At 42.7% G+C, this 22,401-nt stretch overlaps 1 protein-coding gene across 3 annotated transcripts in view; it reads right to left on the bottom strand.

The window, feature by feature from the left end:
* Positions 1-320: 320 nt before the first annotated feature.
* ENTREP2 (endosomal transmembrane epsin interactor 2) overlaps positions 321-22,401 on the bottom strand; it is a 1,414,087-nt gene continuing 1,392,006 nt past the window's right edge. For 2 of the 3 annotated variants that reach the window (XM_077263898.1, XM_077263900.1), the window contains 2 exons: positions 4,879-5,201; positions 321-1,001 (listed from right to left, as the gene is read on the bottom strand). In XM_077263898.1, coding sequence (XP_077120013.1) covers positions 816-1,001; positions 4,879-5,201 — 509 coding nt within the window. In that variant the 3' untranslated portion in view covers positions 321-815. The remainder of the gene's footprint in view (positions 1,002-4,878; positions 5,202-22,401) is intronic. The other variant, XM_077263899.1, reaches the window with a different exon arrangement.

Below are 22,401 nucleotides of genomic sequence, written 5' to 3'. Positions count from 1 at the left end.
CATGCCTGGGGTGTATGACTTTACCTACCTAGGATCGGCAGGGCTGGGTGAGTAAACGCCTTTCTGTACTAGTCTGGGTTTATTTCTATACCCGAGCAGCTGTACAGTATATAATGTCATTTTGTACAGACCTGTGCATGCAGGACTGCAAGAGACAGAAGGGAGAAGTGGCTTAGAAGTGGGAAAAGAAGAAGAATTTTCTGATGAGTTGTATTACAAAGTTTCTTGTAATATTGATACATGCAAAATATGTTAAAATGACATCAGCAATTTAAAAAAAAAAAATGAAATTAAATTTAAGTTTTTCAATTTTTTTTATTAAACCACTTTATGAAAACACTTTGAGGTACAGAAAGTAATACAACACTGAGGTTGCAAGAGTTTTCTTCTGCAGAAGCTTTTCTCCTTTCGTATGTTATGCTACCTTTCATTGATGGTGCAGATCGGATATACTTTACATGTTGTTTGCAAGTTTGCAGAACCAGAAAATGGCTCCCTTCTCCGGGAGATGGCAACTGCTGGGAAAATGGTAAACGGTTAATGAAGCTACATGGCAGCAATATCCAAATCTCTATTTTAAATTAAAAATAGATTAAACTTCATATGTCTGTTCCAAAAAGATTATTTTTTTGTAGAAATAAAACTTGCATTGTTGGTGCAGAACATAATACATTCAGGGACCTCTCTGAACAAGAGTGTACTGTCCCATGCATGACCATGTCCAGATTGGAGATGCCATGTTGTTGGTTGGTGTTGGTGAAAGAATTGAATTTCAATGTCCTCAGTTTTTGCATGCAATCTTTCAAATATGTTTGTCAAAGGATGGTTTCTCTGCAGACTCCGACAAGACTATGTGGTCTGTCATGGTCCATTTCTCGTGTTAGATGTATCCTGTGTAGAAATGTCACTGGAGAACTGAGAGCACCACAACTTCGTAGGTGAAGATCTTCTTGTAGTCGTTTTCTTGATATAGTGACACTGTGATGAGAGCTTGTAATTACCTGATATTAAAAAAATGAATGTATTAGATATTGGATGATTTATACCAATGAAATGAAATCAGGACTCTCTTAATAAATACTTCAATACAATGCAATTGAAAAAAGAAAAGCAGGGCACAAATCTAAGAAAAAAAACATCTTTAATAATACTTCTATAAAGGGAATACGCAAAAGGTATTAGACCTCATTCAGACATCTGCCTTTCATGTACGTGTTTTACCTGTAGAACACCTACCCATTAAAATTTATGATGGTGTTCCCATGTGTCGGGGGGGGGGGGGGGGGGGGTTACAAAAAAATTCAGAGACATGTCTGTTTTTTTATCAGAATCGTGTATCAAAATTACCCATGCTAGTCTGTGTCTGCGGCAATTTTGGACCGCACACGGATGGCATCAGTGATAAGTCCGTGTGTTGTCCGTTATTAACATTGCAATGTATAGGAGAAGCTCTGTGTTGTAGTAATTGTTTTTTCATCAGTTAAAAGAAATATTGAAACATTGATAGTAATAATTGAAACACTGACCAAATACTGATGGAAAGCGGCTGCAAAATCCTAATTACATTAGGACTTTTTTTAACATATGAGAAAAATCACCGATATCTGAATGAGCATAGAAGTAACATGAGATCACAAGAAAACAGACAAAACAGTATGGAAAAACTGCTGAACAAGAATGTACACCTGCCATTTTTCACTACAAGATGGCAGTGAATAATTACAACAACCCCACAAATATGTCAAAGAGAAGCAACATATCAAATAAAGTAAAGCCAAGTGACCAATATTCAACTCCACAAACTTGTGGGGTCCGAAAATAAGTCTCTAAGAAAGGATAATAGCACTAGCGAAAAGGTAGTGAACAGTACGGTAATACAATCATTTACCTACTTTTGCACCTTGAGATTGAAATGGCAGGGTTTATATTTTTATTTAGGTGTCTCCCTGCCCATTTCTCTGAATTCTGGTTTCCAGGTTATGACTAAAGATGAGCTAATCTTTTGAAATGAGACTTCACCGACTTTGCTGACTTTTTCCTAAATTTGATTTATAGTGAATAAATTTGTGTGAATATCAATGCTGGAGAGATTGTAATTGCTAAAATACATGTGGGGGAAAGGAGAAATCTATCCCACGCTTACCATAAGAGCTTACACTCTACAGTAGAGAGAGGCTTACCCAGTAACTCTGGAAATAGAAAAAGACTCTGTCTTACAAACTGTGCTCTGTTGGGATCTGGTGACCTGTAATCGCCCAGTAACTGACCCCCATATACAAGGAGTGACAATGCAGAAGATGTTATAGCTCCAGGGCCTTATGGGGAGGCCTACACAACAGCGCAAAATGACATTACCTCACTCTCTGATGCTCATTTGTGTCAGAAATGGTGCCGGGCAAGTTTTTTGTCTGCAAACCACAAATTGAATCTTTAGGTGTACGAGTCAGTGTGGAATTTCAGGAAATTTTACTTAAACTTGATGCTCAAATCAGTCTGCTCATCTCTAGTCATGACTCATGACCAGTTTCAATGGGCATCCAGTGTCTCTTAGGGAAAGCTGAAAGACAGCAGAAGATCATTTTCAAATGTACTAGATATTTTAGAAACTGTTTTCCAGTGCCTCAGATTGTACAGGTATAAACATATTTCTGATATGATTCATTTCAAATTCGAATGCTATTCATAGTGTGTATACTGTAGATGTTTAGATCAGGAAATTATTGTCCACTTCATAACGTTTTAGTAAAGTGTTTCATGTGTTCTCTTTAGCCAACAGCGGGATTTAAAAAATGATGAGACCAAGTCTTCCTTACATGTAGTTCTACTCATTTCCCAGGATCCAGTAACTTTGGTAAAAGAAAATGTATGCAAACACTGCTCTGAATCACCAGTTGCTTAATGTGTCAAATGTTTAGAATTTTCTCAACACCCTAAGGGCACATGCACACGACGTGTTTTTCGGGCGAGTGTGCAAATGTTTAGTCTTGTGAGTCTCATTTAACCACTTCAGGTTTCCAAAAATGCAAAGGTGTTAAAAGAAGTGACCATTCGTTTGATTTCCAAGCAGAAGCTATCTCACTATTTTAGACCATACGCTAAAAAAGATGCTTGAGGTCAAAAGATGCCGGCATGTCTTAAAATGTTTGCCTCCCAGAAAATCTGTCAGGTTTGAACTGTTTTAAAAGGCATCATTTGCACAAACCCTGACATTTATCACATTTAATGATAAAAGCTGCAAAATTCTTCATACGCTTTCTAAAAGGGGAATAATCAGATTTTTTTTAAGTGAACACTTTAAAATAAAAGGGACATAACTGAAAACCATATCTTGCTTCTGCTCTTTCCTTGAGAAAATTATAGTTACAAGAAAATAAATCATAGTTTGTGAGATCCATTTATGCTGAGATTGAAGTACGTTCTCTAAAGGCCCCAATGTATATTAAATGAGCGTTCGGTCAACAGCTATGATTCCTATTTGATCTTCTACGTGAAATCTTGGCTTGGCTTAGCACAGTAATTAAGTACCATACAGTATCTGACACCCCAAAAAAAGGATTGGGTGAAAAAACAAAAACCACCTGATTTTCATTTCCCCCAAATCACCTGTCAAGAGAGAGTCAGAAGACTCCCCATACACATTAGATCTTCAGCCAATCCAGCTGAAATTTAAGGGTATGGCTTACTTTTATGTAGTGTGTATGATGACCTAAAAGGGTTGCTACAATACTTTTATATTGAAGGGTGATCCTAAGAAGAAGACATCAATATCAGACAAACACCCTGCATGACCACTGATCAGCAGTTTTCCATGCCTGCAGTGGCCAGATTCAAGTACTTATAAAGCTGCAAAACACAAATCCATCAACTGTGATGTGGCCACTGCTTGGGACTGCAGATCCACTCCTATTCATTCAAATAGGGGCCAATCTGCAACACCCGGTAGAAGCCATTACACAGTTGACGATTCGGTACTGTTCAGTTCTGTTACTGTTATTATCTGGCCACTGACAGCAGCAAGATCAGCTGTTCATTGGGGTGCAGGTGTCATTCCCACCATTGAATTGATAATGATTATATACTTAGGATAGATCATCAAACAGCTCATGCACGCAACTGTAAAAATTGGACAAGTGTAATCTGTCATCTTGATGGATAGCACTTGATCCTATTTTATTCTATAGATCCATGCACACATTTGATTTTTTTCCTCGGACCAACTCGGTGCGAGGAAAAAAATTGCAGCATGCATGAGTTGCATCTGATTCAGATCACACTCAGCCAATGTGGTAGAAATCGGACTGCACTTGGATGAAAACGGAGAATTATTTTATTGTTATTCTCCTCATCCAAGAAAATTGGATGACACTCTGATCACACTCTGATCAGAGAGTAATTAGAGAGTGATTAGCGAAATTGAATGGATTTTCAAGACGGTCATATGACCCTAGCCTAAAATTAAATGAGCAATTGTTGTAAGTATCAAACATGTGACAAATGTAGCTTTCCACAAGAGTATGGGCAGCTGCTTAGCAAACTGCAGTCAAATAAATATTCATTAATGATTTGGAAAGGGCTCCAAAATGAAAAATGACATCTAAAAGTCAAATTAATATTATTGAAGCCTCCATTTACCAGCCTTCCACAATAATAAAGTTATACCATATTATCCAAATGTTACTTTGAATGACCAGGATCAATGAAAACTACTGATCTACTGATCTATGAAGCCGGCCCAAGCTATACTACTGTTTTTGTGAATGGATGGCATAAATATCTGTCTTGGTTCTGAAGACCACTCACTGATTTCTCTTTTGTTCAGGTAGAGTTTATCAGTCTTTATGTTAGTATTACTAGCTTTGCTTTGCTATATTAGTTTACCTGGTCTATAATGTTGGCACTAAAGATGGCTTCCTCCATGTGCCGCTCATCTGATTTAATAACAGACTTAATACTATTTACCACATGCTGTACTTCTGGAGACAGGTGACAGTTGGAATGTTCCAGGAATTTAGCCACTAAAATCTTTGTGTCTTTGTACGTTTTCAGGTCCACCAGGGAGTTGGGCCTCTCTTTTGAGAGGTTTTTTAGGGCCTTGGGCTTGATTCGATGACTGCCTTTCTTGTCTTTTTGTCTTCCCAACAAAAAGTGGTGTCCTGACTCCTGGCAGGCTGAGGCCATCAAATGCGGGTACGAGCAAGGAGCTGAAAAGAGAGAAGGAAAAGGTAAACAGCCGAACAGATTGAAACATAATATCAAGACTAAAATGTCTTAGTGGATAAAAAGCATAATCAAGCATCTAGATGCAAAGCATAAATAATTAATAAATCAAACTCTCCCAAGTGAGTATTTAGTAGATTAGGAGTATTCATCGCACGTTTTAAATAAATGTATTCTGGTTCAGTCATGCACGCTGCTGTACTGTATAATCCATCTGGAAGCAAATCATAAGGCAGCGTATGACATGTGATTTGTAAGTAGTTCCAATTTTAGCATTTTTCACTTAATTCTACAATGTCAAAGTATTTTCTTTTTTTTTACAAGAAAAAGTAAAAATGAAACAAATATACTACCTATATTAGCCCACCATGTTTTAACTCCAATTTGGTGCTTGCAGCAAAGCACGCCCACAATGCCAAGCATATATGGCTAGTAGTGATGAGTGAATATACTCGTTACTCGAGATTTCTCGAGCACGCTCGGGGGTCCTCCGAGTATTTTTTAGTGCTCGGAGATTTAGTTTTTCTTGCCGCAGCTGAATGATTTACATCTGTTAGCCAGCATAAGGACATATGGGGATTCCCTAGCAACCAGGCAACCCCCACATGTACTTATGCTGGCTAACAGATGTAAATCATTCAGCTGCGGCAATCAAAACTAAATCTCTGAGCACTAAATAATACTCAGAGGACCCCCGAGCGTGCTCGAGAAATCTTGAGTAACGAGTATATTCGGTAATCAATAATGGCTAGTTTTATAGCTAGTTTTAACACGGAATATTCTTTTTTTTTGTTTTAAATATGCAAACAGAAAATAAATAAATTTTCCAATATGTTTCTGTCCCTAAGATCAAAGTGCAAACAGTAATTTTAGTTCCTAGTTCTAGGCTGTATTCATATAAGAATCGATTTCAATGTACTGTACATCGATGAATCATAACATTAAACCACTGACAGGTGAAGGGAATAACATGGATTATCTTGTGATAATACCACCTGTCAGGAAATGGGATATATTATATAGGAAAGGGACAATCATCTCTTAAATTTGATATGATTGCAGGGAGAAAAATGGGCAAGCATAAAGATTTGAGTGAAGTTTACAAGGGACAAATTGTGATGGCTAGATCAATAAGCCAGGGTATCTCTATAATGCCATGGCTTGTGAGATGCTCCCCACATGTAGATGTTAGTGCCTTTCTTGAGGAGTTCATAGAATGACTGTTGAAGGGGTGCAAGGTCACGGGCACCCGAGACTCATTGTTAGAAGTTACTGAAGCGCAAACTGCCTAATGAGTTAAAAGGGTATTTCCATCTCCAAGATCCTATCCCAAAATGTAATAATAATAACATTAGCAAATATCTCCAATTAGAAATGTGGTATAATTCTTCTGATAAACTAAGTTGCTTATCCCATGTACAGAGTATTGTAGTAGCTTAGGTAACCACGGTTACGACCATTCATATAGTGGTCTTGAGTTACCTTGAAATATGTAATTGGCAGCTGATGAGAGATGCATGTTACTTACTTAGGAACTTTGACAAGCTACTAAAATTAGATCAGTAAGGACAACTGTGGTATCAACAATGTCACCTCATTCATAGTTGTTTGGAAAAAGCACTCACAAGGATGTAAGAGGAAACAGAAGAGAAGAAAGACAGAGATGTCTACATGTTCATCACCGGCTTGGCGCTGTTGGGGATGCTCAGGGACAATACCACACGCAGCAGGTGGATTTGGTGGTGGATACTGCGTTTTCTGAGGTACAGGCAGGGGTCAATGCAGACAGTCAGTGTGAAATTGATTACAACCATGACAAAATTGGGTATATTGACTAATTGTTGAGCGTGATGCAGAAAGTGAACCAACAAGGACCTCAGTCATGGCGATGAGAATGGCATACTGCATTCTCAATCGCTTGTGGGTGGACAAGCACATCCATAGATTCAAGCAAAAGGATGAGTATTTGTTAGATTAAACCCTCAATATAAAAGCAAAATGAGGGAATTTTTTCTGACTTCTGAAAGGGAGCCAAAATTGGCATATTACCAGGATAACCTGTGTTCTCTTCCTGGCAAAGCTTTCACTGACCAGTCGCTTATGGACCCTATGTCTCAACAAGAGACTACTCTCCAATCCTCTTAAAGTCAATGTTCCCCCACCTGTGTCAGAGTTATGGCTACAGCAATTAGATAAAGCAGCAGCAGTGATTACAGTATAATTAAGATATATATTGGACCAAAAGTTTTATTATCCCCTGCCCAAATTGAGGAACATCAGCAAACAGATACATCCTGCCTAAAAAGCAAGCTCAGTCACACTTGGACTGTGTCAGATATCATGCGCCCTGAACCTTTAGACTTAAGGTTCAGCAGATTGGACCGGTAGCCAAAACTGGCACAGTTTGTCATGGGTACAGTGTCTTTTCCAGTCTCCAGTGTACTGTCAGGCGGTATTCAGCATAGCAGCAGGGCCGGTTTTAGACAAAGTGGGGCCCTAGGCAAAAATTTAAAGTGGGGGCCCCAAATGATAACATTGCACTCTGGCCCCCATTTTTAGGGGCCTTATATCAGCCAATGGGTCTGCCACTATTAGCTGTACGCAGGGGCATTGCTAGGGTCAGAAAAGATTGGGGGCCCAAGACAAAGAGTTGCCCCCAACCCCCTCTTAATTTTTTTAACTCTTCAGATAAAACAGTGCTAACTCTCTGAGAACAGATAATGTAGTAGATGTCACCTGCAGTCCTATGTAACACCAGAGATAGCAGTGATAACTCTGAGTACAGATAATTTAGTATATATCACATGCAGTCCTATGTAACACCACAGATAGACATAGCGTTTCAGAGTAAGACTATGTTCACATGCAGCATTTTTTTCAGTAGCCAAAACCTTTTCTATTAGCAGTAAAAATGTTGCGTTCAAAACACCTGTTTTTCAGCTTGTTTTGTGGTGTTCTTCATACTTTTTTCAGCTTTTTTTTGGAATGAGGATGTTTGTTTTGTCTACTGTATGTTTAAGGCCACATTCACACGTTGAGTGTTTGGTCAGTATTTCACATCAGTATGTGTAAGCCAAAACCAGGAGAGTGAGAAATACAGAAGTGGTGACGTGTTTCTCAGGCTTTGTGAACACGTTGCGGATTTTGCTCTGGATCTGCAGCAGTTTTCCATGCGGTGTACAGTACCATGTAAACGTATGGAAAATAAAATCCGCAGTACACATGCTTCGGAAAATACCGCGCGGAAACGCTGCACTGTATTTTCTGCAGCATGTCAATTCTTTGTGCGGATTCCACAGCGTTTTACACCTGCTCCATAATAGGAATCCGCAGGGGTAAAAACGCTGTTGAAAACCGCACAAAAACCGCTGTAATTCCACGATAAGTCCGCGGTAAATCTGCAGGTAAAACGCAGGGCGTCTTACCTGCAGGAGATTCCGCAATGTGTGCACATAGCCTCATTGTTCCACTGCTGTTTCTGCATTACAAATACTGATGTGAAATACTGAACATGTGAACGAGACCTAATAGTTTAATTCACCAAAACCACTTAAAAAATTGCAGTGAAAATGCCGTTGCAATATCTGCAGCTTTTTTAGTCTTTCATTGCTTTCTACGGGTGAAAACACACTGAAAGAAGTGACACGCTACAGATTTAAAAAGCGCTACAGTTCTGAAATCCAGTCAGAAAAAAAACAAGCACCTGCAGGAGATTTCGGAAATCTCCTATGTTTTGCTGGCACTTTGAAAAGCAGCTTTTCGACATGTTCATATGCAGAATTCTTGCAGCTTTTTCTTCTGCAAATAAGAAGTTTACAGCATTTTACAGCACAAGCAAAAACAGATGTTCAGAAATCTCCTACACACCCTTTTATTTTCTCCTGACTGAATTTCACAACTGCAGCGTTTTTTAAATCTGCAGCATGTCACTTCTTTTAGCAATTTTTTTCACCCGTAGAAAGGAATGAAAAAGTTTAAAAAATGCTGCAAATGTTGCAATGTTGTTTTTCACTGCGTATTTTGTGACTAACACTAACTTTATTAAACATGTACTGTAGACAAAATGCAAACTGTAAAAAACAAACAGCAAAAGCTCTAAGGGTATGTGACCACAGTCAGAAAACGCTGCAGGTCGGCTGCTGTGTACTTATGCAGCATTCAACCCGCAGCGGCCAGATGTTACAGTATAGTGGATGGGATTTCAAGAAATTCCATCTCTACTATGCGCGCACTATCACCTGCACCTCACCCGCAGAGACAGACATGGGGCGCATCTGTCCAGGCTGCAGCATGTCAATTTATCTGGCGTAGACGCGAGTCTTCACAAGAGAAATCTCACTCCTGCAATGTATAGGACGCAGGGATTCCGCACAGATCAATGAACACATGCGGAATCACCTGTATTCAAAAGATGGCAGCACTTTGGACGCAGCACATGTCCGCTGCATCCAAAGGGCTGCCATTTCCGAATCCTCTGCACATACCCTAAAAAATGGGTGTTTTGAATGCAGTGTTTTTACTGCCAAGAGAGCAGGCTTTGGCTGCAAAAAAAAATGCACCAAAAACGCTGATTCCTATGCACACCTGTACTATATATGTGTATAGTTTACCCTTATTGTTTCATGTGGGAATTTATTTTTTTCTATATAATAAATACCCTGATTCAGCAGACAATATTCCTGTCTTGTGTCATCCAGACAGTAGTGACAGGAGGTCACCCTGTCAGATTACAAGCAGTGACTGTGGTCAGAGCCTATGCTGATCCCTGCTGTATGTGACTGTGAAACCTGATCCTACAGCAAACAGCACAGAGCTCCAGACCACAGTGAGTAAATCACAGCACTGAGGGGCTCTCAAGGGGAGTTTGGGAGAGTCATTCCAGAACAACAGAGCAATGCACAGCACTGCTGTACACCCTCTGGGCACTTCATACAGGGGCTGCAGAGGTAGGGGGCCCCCTTTCTAGGTGGGGGCCCCAGGCGTCTGCCTGGTCTGCCTGTGCCAAACGCCGGCCCTGCATAGCAGGTGACTTTGTCATATGAAAGCAGACCAGATTGTTCTTTGTAAGTGAGGATTTTTATTCACCTATAGCTAATTCCAATGAATAGCATCTGCCTGCATAAACATTATGTTCTACTGCTGCAATTGCTGATGACATACACAGTATCTCCTGCCTGTACATCTGTTGCATACTGTGCTCTTGCTACCGTCACTGCCGTGACCCTGCTCCCATATAAAGGAATCATTTTTGGATAGCTTGTTAAAAATCTATTTCTTTTTCACTTTCCATTAATAAACCTGTTGCTGATCCTAAACGAAAGGATATTTTTTGAAAGGCTTGTTAAAAGCCATTGCTTCTTCACTTTTCAGAAAACAAACCTGTTGCTCATCCAAAAAAAGAGGAAAAATGTAAATGTTTTGTTAATAGCCATTTCTTCCTCATTTTGTCTTTTTTGCTATCAACATGAAAGGTTATTATTATTATTATTATTATTATTATTATTTATTGTTATAGCGCCATTTATTCCATGGCGCTTTACAAGTGAGGAGGGGTATACATAATAAAAACAAGTACAATAATCTTGAACAATACAAGTCATAACTGGTACAGGAGGAGTGAGGACCCTGCCCGCGAGGGCTCACAATCTACAAGGGATGGGTGAGAATACAGTAGGTGAGGAGAAAGGTTAAAGAATTTTGCAGCAAAAATATACTGCTTCCCTAAAACAATTAAAGTATCATGGGCTAATTGTATACAATCTGGTCTGGACTGTTGCTTCCTGTTGCATCTTGATGGACAATACTGTTTAACCTCAGTGCTTTCCCATTACTTAGTCACTTTATGAACAAACGGATAGTTAATAATTTTTTGACAACTAAAAGAAACCAAGTTATTACTTCTAGACTTTGTAAACTCCAAGCCAGTTGCTACTCCCTAAAAGGAGATTATTTTTTGACCACTGCTTGCCAAAAATCCATGGCTTCACCCTTACTTACTGCATGGGCATAAACACAGTCACATCAGTCATCCCCCCAAAAGGGATAGTTTTTTGAAATGTATCTTTTTTTTAAAGGCATGAACAGTGTGACAGTGCAGTGCATTATTTATCAGATTATTACTGGTTAACATCTGTTTACTAGTGATGAGCGAGTGCGCTCATTACTCAAGTTTTCCCGAGCATGCTCGGGTGTTCTCCGAGTATTTAGGCGTGCACGTAAACTTAGTTTGCGTCGCCACAGCTGCATGATTTGCTGAGGACTAAGAGCACTATTAGGGTACCGTTACACTAAAAGACTTACCAACGATCACGACCAGCGATACGACCTGGCCGTGATCGTTGGTAAGTCGTTGTGTGGTCGCTGGGGAGCTGTCACACAGACCGCTCTCCAGCAACCAACGATCAGGGGAAGGACTTTGGCATCGTTGAAATTGTCTTCAACAGTTCCCCTGCAGCACCCGGGTAACCAGGGTAAACATCGGGTTACTAAGTGCAGGGCCGTGCTTAGTAGCCCGATATTTACCCTGGTTACCATTGTAAAAGTTAAAAAAACAAACACTACATACTCACCTTCTGATGTCTGTCACGTCCCTGTTGTGATCCGCTTTTTGGCTCCCCTGGTGGTGGCTGGTGGTACTGGAGACTTGTGTGTGCTTTTCTGCCTCAGCTCACCTGCTTCCATCAGTTTTGGGAGTTCCCTATTTAGCCTTGCTCTCCAGTCACTTCCTTGCCGGTCATCATTGTAACCTGAGTCATTCAGTTGCATGTTCCTGCTACTAGTCTGCTGATCAGCTAAGTGGACTCTTGTCCTTATTGTTTTGTTTTTCTTGTCCAGTTTACAGTTTTGTCATTTCCTGTTACTGGAAGCTCTTGTGGACTGAAATCGCCACTCCTGTGTCATGAGTTGACACAGGAGTCTTAAAGTAATTTCAGGATGGGTTTTTTTAAAGGGTCTTTCAGCTGACCGTGAAGTCCTCTTTTGTATCCTTCCTCTATCTAGTAAGTGGACCTCGCTTTGCTAAATCTACCTTCATACTGTGTATGTCTTTTCCTCTGAACTCACCGTTAATATACGTGGGGGCTACTATCATCTTTGGGGAATTTCTCTAGAGGTAAGCCAGGTCTGTTCCTTCCTCTTCCAGGCATAGTTAGTTCTCCGGCTGGCGCATGGCATCTAGGCAGCCGTAGGAATGCTTCCTGGCTACTGTTAGTTGTGTGGTAGATTTAGGTCACGGTCAGCTTTAGTTTCTATCACCCGAGAGCTAGTCTGTTATTTTTGTGTTTCTGATGTTCCCATGTCATTGGGGAATCATGACAGTATGACCGGCCGCTGTTAAAGTAATTGGCAGAAGAAAGGAGAGTAAAAGAAGTCTGTAGATTTTTTTTTTTTTTTCCTCTCATGTTTGCTACTTAGTTGGCTCAGTTGTATTTCTGCTCTATTTACAGCCTTGCCTTTCTCTCCTTCTAATCCTTGAATGGCTCTGATCTCTCCGGTTTAAAGGATGGACCCTCAGAGTTTGGCTGCAGGTTTAAATAATCTTGCTATGAAGGTTCAGAATTTACAAGATTATGTTATACGTACTCCTATTTCTGAACCTAAGATTCCTACACCAGAGGTATTTTCCGGAGATAGATCTCGGTTTCTGAATTTCAAATGTAATTGTAAATTATTCCTTTCTCTCAGACCTCACTCCTCTGGAGATCCTGTTCAGCAGGTTAAGATTGTGATTTCTTTGCTGCGAGGTGACCCTCAAAATTGGGCATTTTCATTGACACCAGGGGATCCTGCGTTGCTCAATGTGGATGCGTTTTTTCTGGCTTTAGGGTTGCTGTATGAGGAACCTAATTTGGAGATTCAAGCTGAAAAAGCTGTAATAGCCCTGTCTCAAGGGCAAGATGAAGCTGAGATATACTGCCAAAAATTTCGTAAACGGTCTGTGCTTACTCAGTGGAATGAGTGTGCCCTAGCGGCAAATTTCAGAGAGGGCCTTTCTGATGCCGTTAAGGATGTCATGGTGGGGTTTCCTACGCCCATAGGTCTGAATGAGTCCATGACAATGGCGATTCAGATTGATCGGCGTTTGCGGGAGCGCAAACCCGTGCACCATTTGGCGGTATCTTCTGAAGGGACGCCAGAGAAAATGCAATGTGACAGAATTCTGTCAAGAAGCGAGCGGCAGAATTATAGGCGCAAAAATGGCTTGTGCTTCTACTGTGGTGATTCCGCGCATGTTATATCAGCATGCTCTAAACGTACTAGGAAGGTTGACAAGTCTGTTTCTATTGGCACTTTACAGTCTAAATTTCTTCTGTCTGTAACTCTGATTTGTTCATTATCAGTTATTACCGTGGATGCCTATGTGGACTCTGGCGCCGCTCTGAGTCTCATGGATTGGTCCTTCACCAGGCGCTGTGGGTTTGATTTGGAGCCTCTGGAAGTTCCTATACCTCTGAAGGGTATTGATTCTACACCTCTGGCTTGTAATAGACCACAGTTCTGGACGCAAGTGACTATGCGTATGACTCCAGACCATCAGGAGATGATTCGCTTCCTCGTGTTGTATAATTTACATGATGTTTTAGTGCTTGGATTACCATGGTTACAATCTCATATCCCAGTACTGGACTGGAAAACTATGTCTGTGTTAAGCTGGGGATGTCGGGGGGCTCATGGGGATATACCTTTGGTTCCTATCTCGTCATCTATTCCCTCTGAGATTCCTGCATTTTTGTCGGATTTTGGGGATATTTTTGAAGAGCCTAAAATTGGTTCTCTCCCTCCCCACAGGGAGTGTGATTGCGCCATAGATCTGATTCCAGGCAGTAAATTTCCAAAGGGTCGTTTGTTTAACCTATCTGTACCTGAGCATGCTGCCATGCGAGAATATGTTAAGGAGTCCCTGGAAAAGGGACATATTCGTCCTTCTTCATCACCTTTAGGAGCTGGGTTTTTCTTTGTCTCCAAAAAGGATGCTCGCTGAGGCCTTGTATTGATTATCGACTCCTGAATAAAATTACTGTCAAATATCAGTATCCGTTGCCGCTGCTTACTGATTTGTTTGCTCGCATAAGGGGGGCTAAGTGGTTCTCCAAGATTGATCTCCGTGGGGCGTATAATTTGGTGCGAATTAAGCAAGGGGATGAGTGGAAAACCGCATTTAATACGCCTGAGGGCCACTTTGAGTATTTAGTAATGCCTTTCGGCCTTTCTAATGCGCCTTCAGTTTTTCAGTCCTTTATGCATGATATTTTCCGTGAATATCTGGATAAATTTATGATTGTGTATTTGGACGATATTTTGATTTTTTCTGAGGACTGGGAGTCTCATGTTCAGCAGGTCAGGAGGGTTTTTCAGGTCTTGCGGGAGAATTCTCTGTGTGTAAAGGGTTCTAAGTGTGTTTTTGGGGTTCAAAAGATTTCCTTTTTGGGGTACATTTTTTCCCCTTCTTCTGTTGAGATGGACCCTGTCAAGGTTCGGGCTATTTGTGACTGGACGCAGCCTACTTCTCTAAAGGGTCTTCAGAAGTTCTTGGGCTTTGCTAATTTTTATCGTCGATTTATAACTGGTTTTTCTGGTGTTGCTAAGCCTCTTACGGATTTGACTAAGAAGGGTGCTGATGTTGCCAATTGGTCCTCTGCCGCTGTGGAGGCCTTTCGGGAACTTAAGCGCCACTTTTCGTCTGCCCCTGTGTTGCGCCAGCCCGATGACTCTCTCCCCTTTCAGGTTGAGGTCGATGCTTCCGAGATCGGAGCGGGGGCGGTTTTGTCGCAGAAAAGTTCCGATTGCTCAGTGATGAGACCTTATGCGTTCTTTTCTCGAAAATTTTCTGCCGCCGAAAGAAATTATGATGTCGGTAATCGGGAGCTTTTGGCCATGAAGTGGGCATTTGAGGAGTGGCGTCATTGGCTTGAGGGTGCTAGACATCAGGTGGTGGTTTTGACTGATCACAAGAATCTGATTGATCTTGAGTCTGCCAGGCGCCTGAATCCTAGACAGGCGCGCTGGTCGTTGTTTTTCTCTCGGTTTAATTTTGTGGTCTCATATCTACCAGGTTCTAAGAATGTGAAGGCGGATGCCCTTTCTAGGAGTTTTGAGCCTGATTCCCCTGGTGATTCGGAACCTACAGGTATCCTTAAGGATGGGGTGATATTATCCGCTATTTCCCCAGATCTGCGACGTGCTTTGCAAGAGTTTCAGGCGGATAGACCTGATCGCTGTCCACCTGGTAGACTGTTTGTTCCTGATGATTGGACCAGTAGAGTCATCTCGGAGGTTCATTCTTCTATGCTGGCGGGTCATCCTGGAATTTTTGGTACCAGGGATTTGGTGGCTAGATCCTTCTGGTGGCCATCTCTGTCTCGTGATGTGCGAGTTTTTGTGCAGTCTTGTGATGTGTGTGCTCGGGCCAAGCCTTGTTGTTCTAGGGCTAGCGGGTTGTTGTTGCCCTTGCCTATTCCGAAGAGGCCTTGGACGCACATCTCGATGGACTTTATTTCTGATCTTCCTGTCTCTCAGAGGATGTCTGTTATCTGGCTGGTGTGTGACCGTTTTTCTAAGATGGTTCATTTGGTGCCATTGCCGAAGTTGCATTCCTCGTCTGAGTTGGTTCCTTTGTTTTTTCAAAATGTGGTTCGCTTGCATGGTATTCCTGAAAATATCGTTTCTGATAGGGGTACCCAGTTCGTTTCTAGATTTTGGTGTGCATTCTGTGCCAGGTTGGGCATTGATTTGTCTTTTTCGTCTGCCTTCCATCCTCAGACTAATGGCCAGACGGAGCGAACTAATCAAACTTTGGAGACGTATTTGAGGTGTTTTGTGTCTGCGGATCAGGATGATTGGGTTGCCTTTTTGCCGTTGGCGGAGTTTGCTCTTAATAATCGGGCCAGTTCTGCCACTTTGGTTTCCCCTTTCTTTTGCAATTCGGGGTTTCATCCCCGTTTTTCTTTTGGTCAGGTGGAGTCTTCGGATTGTCCTGGAGTAGATGCTGTGGTGGATCGGTTGTATCGGATTTGGGAACAAGTGGTGGACAATTTGAATTTGTCCCAGGAGAGGACTCAGCGGTTTGCTAACCGCCAGCGTCGGGTTGGTCCTCGCCTTCGTGTTGGGGACTTGGTGTGGTTGTCTTCCCGTTTTGTCCCAATGAGGGTTTCTTCTCCTAAATTTAAGCCTCGGTTCATCGGTCCCTATAGGATTTTGGAGATTATTAACCCTGTTTCCTTTCGTTTGGACCTTCCGGCATCTTTCGCTATCCATAATGTGTTCCATCGGTCGTTGTTGCAGAGATACGAGGTGCCGGTGGTTCCTTCTGCTGGGCCTCCTGCTCCTGTGCTGGTTGAGGGTGAATTGGAGTACGTTATAGAGAAGATCTTGGACTCCCGTATTTCCAGGCGGAGACTCCAGTACCTGGTTAAATGGAAGGGCTATGGTCAGGAAGATAATTCTTGGGTAACTGCCTCTGATGTTCATGCCTCGGATTTGGTTCGTGCCTTTCATAGGGCTCATCCAGGTCGCCCTGGCGGTTCTTGTGAGGGTTCGGTGCCCCCTCCTTAAGGGGGGGTACTGTTGTGATCCGCTTTTTGGCTCTCCTGGTGGTGGCTGGTGGTACTGGAGACTTGTGTGTGCTTTTCTGCCTCAGCTCACCTGCTTCCATCAGTTTTGGGAGTTCCCTATTTAGCTTTGCTCTCCAGTCACTTCCTTGCCGGTCATCATTGTAACCTGAGTCATTCAGTTGCATGTTCCTGCTACTAGTCTGCTGATCAGCTAAGTGGACTCTTGTCCTTATTGTTTTGTTTTTCTTGTCCAGTTTATAGTTTTGTCATTTCCTGTTACTGGAAGCTCTTGTGGACTGAAATCGCCACTCCTGTGTCATGAGTTGACACAGGAGTCTTAAAGTAATTTCAGGATGGGTTTTTTTAAAGGGTTTTTCAGCTGACCGTGAAGTCCTCTTTTGTATCCTTCCTCTATCTAGTAAGTGGACCTCGCTTTGCTAAATCTACCTTCATACTGTGTATGTCTTTTCCTCTGAACTCACCGTTAATATACGTGGGGGCTACTATCATCTTTGGGGAATTTCTCTAGAGGTAAGCCAGGTCTGTTCCTTCCTCTTCCAGGCGTAGTTAGTTCTCCGGCTGGCGCATGGCATCTAGGCAGCCGTAGGAATGCTTCCTGGCTACTGTTAGTTGTGTGGTAGATTTAGGTCACGGTCAGCTTTAGTTTCTATCACCCGAGAGCTAGTCTGTTATTTTTGTGTTTCTGATGTTCCCATGTCATTGGGGAATCATGACAGTATGACCGGCCGCTGTTAAAGTAATTGGCAGAAGAAAGGAGAGTAAAAGAAGTCTGTAGATTTTTTTTTTTTTTCCTCTCATGTTTGCTACTTAGTTGGCTCAGTTGTATTTCTGCTCTATTTACAGCCTTGCCTTTCTCTCCTTCTAATCCTTGAATGGCTCTGATCTCTCCGGTTTAAAGGATGGACCCTCAGAGTTTGGCTGCAGGTTTAAATAATCTTGCTACGAAGGTTCAGAATTTACAAGATTATGTTATACGTACTCCTATTTCTGAACCTAAGATTCCTACACCAGAGGTATTTTCCGGAGATAGATCTCGGTTTCTGAATTTCAAATGTAATTGTAAATTATTCCTTTCTCTCAGACCTCACTCCTCTGGAGATCCTGTTCAGCAGGTTAAGATTGTGATTTCTTTGCTGCGAGGTGACCCTCAAAATTGGGCATTTTCATTGACACCAGGGGATCCTGTGTTGCTCAATGTGGATGCGTTTTTTCTGGCTTTAGGGTTGCTGTATGAGGAACCTAATTTGGAGATTCAAGCTGAAAAAGCTGTAATAGCCCTGTCTCAAGGGCAAGATGAAGCTGAGATATACTGCCAAAAATTTCGTAAACGGTCTGTGCTTACTCAGTGGAATGAGTGTGCCCTAGCGGCAAATTTCAGAGAGGGCCTTTCTGATGCCGTTAAGGATGTCATGGTGGGGTTTCCTACGCCCATAGGTCTGAATGAGTCCATGACAATGGCGATTCAGATTGATCGGCGTTTGCGGGAGCGCAAACCCGTGCACCATTTGGCGGTATCTTCTGAAGGGACGCCAGAGAAAATGCAATGTGACAGAATTCTGTCAAGAAGCGAGCGGCAGAATTATAGGCGCAAAAATGGCTTGTGCTTCTACTGTGGTGATTCCGCGCATGTTATATCAGCAAGCTCTAAACGTACTAGGAAGGTTGACAAGTCTGTTTCTATTGGCACTTTACAGTCTAAATTTCTTCTGTCTGTAACTCTGATTTGTTCATTATCAGTTATTACCGTGGATGCCTATGTGGACTCTGGCGCCGCTCTGAGTCTCATGGATTGGTCCTTCACCAGGCGCTGTGGGTTTGATTTGGAGCCTCTGGAAGTTCCTATACCTCTGAAGGGTATTGATTCTACACCTCTGGCTTGTAATAGACCACAGTTCTGGACGCAAGTGACTATGCGTATGACTCCAGACCATCAGGAGATGATTCGCTTCCTCGTGTTGTATAATTTACATGATGTTTTAGTGCTTGGATTACCATGGTTACAATCTCATAACCCAGTACTGGACTGGAAAACTATGTCTGTGTTAAGCTGGGGATGTCGGGGGGCTCATGGGGATATACCTTTGGTTCCTATCTCGTCATCTATTCCCTCTGAGATTCCTGCATTTTTGTCGGATTTTGGGGATATTTTTGAAGAGCCTAAAATTGGTTCTCTCCCTCCCCACAGGGAGTGTGATTGCGCCATAGATCTGATTCCAGGCAGTAAATTTCCAAAGGGTCGTTTGTTTAACCTATCTGTACCTGAGCATGCTGCCATGCGAGAATATGTTAAGGAGTCCCTGGAAAAGGGACATATTCGTCCTTCTTCATCACCTTTAGGAGCTGGGTTTTTCTTTGTCTCCAAAAAGGATGCTCGCTGAGGCCTTGTATTGATTATCGACTCCTGAATAAAATTACTGTCAAATATCAGTATCCGTTGCCGCTGCTTACTGATTTGTTTGCTCGCATAAGGGGGGCTAAGTGGTTCTCCAAGATTGATCTCCGTGGGGCGTATAATTTGGTGCGAATTAAGCAAGGGGATGAGTGGAAAACCGCATTTAATACGCCTGAGGGCCACTTTGAGTATTTAGTAATGCCTTTCGGCCTTTCTAATGCGCCTTCAGTTTTTCAGTCCTTTATGCATGATATTTTCCGTGAATATCTGGATAAATTTATGATTGTGTATTTGGACGATATTTTGATTTTTTCTGAGGACTGGGAGTCTCATGTTCAGCAGGTCAGGAGGGTTTTTCAGGTCTTGCGGGAGAATTCTCTGTGTGTAAAGGGTTCTAAGTGTGTTTTTGGGGTTCAAAAGATTTCCTTTTTGGGGTACATTTTTTCCCCTTCTTCTGTTGAGATGGACCCTGTCAAGGTTCGGGCTATTTGTGACTGGACGCAGCCTACTTCTCTAAAGGGTCTTCAGAAGTTCTTGGGCTTTGCTAATTTTTATCGTCGATTTATAACTGGTTTTTCTGGTGTTGCTAAGCCTCTTACGGATTTGACTAAGAAGGGTGCTGATGTTGCCAATTGGTCCTCTGCCGCTGTGGAGGCCTTTCGGGAACTTAAGCGCCGCTTTTCGTCTGCCCCTGTGTTGCGCCAGCCCGATGACTCTCTCCCCTTTCAGGTTGAGGTCGATGCTTCCGAGATCGGAGCGGGGGCGGTTTTGTCGCAGAAAAGTTCCGATTGCTCAGTGATGAGACCTTGTGCGTTCTTTTCTCGAAAATTTTCTGCCGCCGAAAGAAATTATGATGTCGGTAATCGGGAGCTTTTGGCCATGAAGTGGGCATTTGAGGAGTGGCGTCATTGGCTTGAGGGTGCTAGACATCAGGTGGTGGTTTTGACTGATCACAAGAATCTGATTTATCTTGAGTCTGCCAGGCGCCTGAATCCTAGACAGGCGCGCTGGTCGTTGTTTTTCTCTCGGTTTAATTTTGTGGTCTCATATCTACCAGGTTCTAAGAATGTGAAGGCGGATGCCCTTTCTAGGAGTTTTGAGCCTGATTCCCCTGGTGATTCGGAACCTACAGGTATCCTTAAGGATGGGGTGATATTATCCGCTATTTCCCCAGATCTGCGACGTGCTTTGCAAGAGTTTCAGGCGGATAGACCTGATCGCTGTCCACCTGGTAGACTGTTTGTTCCTGATGATTGGACCAGTAGAGTCATCTCGGAGGTTCATTCTTCTACGCTGGCGGGTCATCCTGGAATTTTTGGTACCAGGGATTTGGTGGCTAGATCCTTCTGGTGGCCATCTCTGTCTCGTGATGTGCGAGTTTTTGTGCAGTCTTGTGATGTGTGTGCTCGGGCCAAGCCTTGTTGTTCTAGGGCTAGCGGGTTGTTGTTGCCCTTGCCTATTCCGAAGAGGCCTTGGACGCACATCTCGATGGACTTTATTTCTGATCTTCCTGTCTCTCAGAGGATGTCTGTTATCTGGGTGGTGTGTGACCGTTTTTCTAAGATGGTTCATTTGGTGCCATTGCCGAAGTTGCCTTCCTCGTCTGAGTTGGTTCCTTTGTTTTTTCAAAATGTGGTTCGCTTGCATGGTATTCCTGAAAATATCGTTTCTGATAGGGGTACCCAGTTCGTTTCTAGATTTTGGTGTGCATTCTGTGCCAGGTTGGGCATTGATTTGTCTTTTTCGTCTGCCTTCCATCCTCAGACTAATGGCCAGACGGAGCGAACTAATCAAACTTTGGAGACGTATTTGAGGTGTTTTGTGTCTGCGGACCAGGATGATTGGGTTGCCTTTTTGCCGTTGGCGGAGTTTGCTCTTAATAATCGGGCCAGTTCTGCAACTTTGGTTTCCCCTTTCTTTTGCAATTCGGGGTTTCATCCCCGTTTTTCTTTTGGTCAGGTGGAGTCTTCGGATTGTCCTGGAGTAGATGCTGTGGTGGATCGGTTGTATCGGATTTGGGAACAAGTGGTGGACAATTTGAATTTGTCCCAGGAGAGGACTCAGCGGTTTGCTAACCGCCAGCGTCGGGTTGGTCCTCGCCTTCGTGTTGGGGACTTGGTGTGGTTGTCTTCCCGTTTTGTCCCAATGAGGGTTTCTTCTCCTAAATTTAAGCCTCGGTTCATCGGTCCCTATAGGATTTTGGAGATTATTAACCCTGTTTCCTTTCGTTTGGACCTTCCGGCATCTTTCGCTATCCATAATGTGTTCCATCGGTCATTGTTGCAGAGATACGAGGTGCCGGTGGTTCCTTCTGCTGGGCCTCCTGCTCCTGTGCTGGTTGAGGGTGAATTGGAGTACGTTATAGAGAAGATCTTGGACTCCCGTATTTCCAGGCGGAGACTCCAGTACCTGGTTAAATGGAAGGGCTATGGTCAGGAAGATAATTCTTGGGTAACTGCCTCTGATGTTCATGCCTCGGATTTGGTTCGTGCCTTTCATAGGGCTCATCCAGGTCGCCCTGGCGGTTCTTGTGAGGGTTCGGTGCCCCCTCCTTAAGGGGGGGTACTGTTGTGATCTGCTTTTTGGCTCTCCTGGTGGTGGCTGGTGGTACTGGAGACTTGTGTGTGCTTTTCTGCCTCAGCTCACCTGCTTCCATCAGTTTTGGGAGTTCCCTATTTAGCCTTGCTCTCCAGTCACTTCCTTGCCGGTCATCATTGTAACCTGAGTCATTCAGTTGCATGTTCCTGCTACTAGTCTGCTGATCAGCTAAGTGGACTCTTGTCCTTATTGTTTTGTTTTTCTTGTCCAGTTTACAGTTTTGTCATTTCCTGTTACTGGAAGCTCTTGTGGACTGAAATCGCCACTCCTGTGTCATGAGTTGACACAGGAGTCTTAAAGTAATTTCAGGATGGGTTTTTTTAAAGGGTTTTTCAGCTGACCATGAAGTCCTCTTTTGTATCCTTCCTCTATCTAGTAAGTGGACCTCGCTTTGCTAAATCTACCTTCATACTGTGTATGTCTTTTCCTCTGAACTCACCGTTAATATACGTGGGGGCTACTATCATCTTTGGGGAATTTCTCTAGAGGTAAGCCAGGTCTGTTCCTTCCTCTTCCAGGCGTAGTTAGTTCTCCGGCTGGCGCATGGCATCTAGGCAGCCGTAGGAATGCTTCCTGGCTACTGTTAGTTGTGTGGTAGATTTAGGTCACGGTCAGCTTTAGTTT

Source organism: Ranitomeya variabilis, chromosome 5, assembly GCF_051348905.1.
Source record: "Ranitomeya variabilis isolate aRanVar5 chromosome 5, aRanVar5.hap1, whole genome shotgun sequence".
NCBI lineage: Eukaryota > Metazoa > Chordata > Amphibia > Anura > Dendrobatidae > Ranitomeya > Ranitomeya variabilis.
Note: the sequence above shows the minus strand (reverse complement) of the source record. Positions and strands in the feature narration are given on the sequence as shown.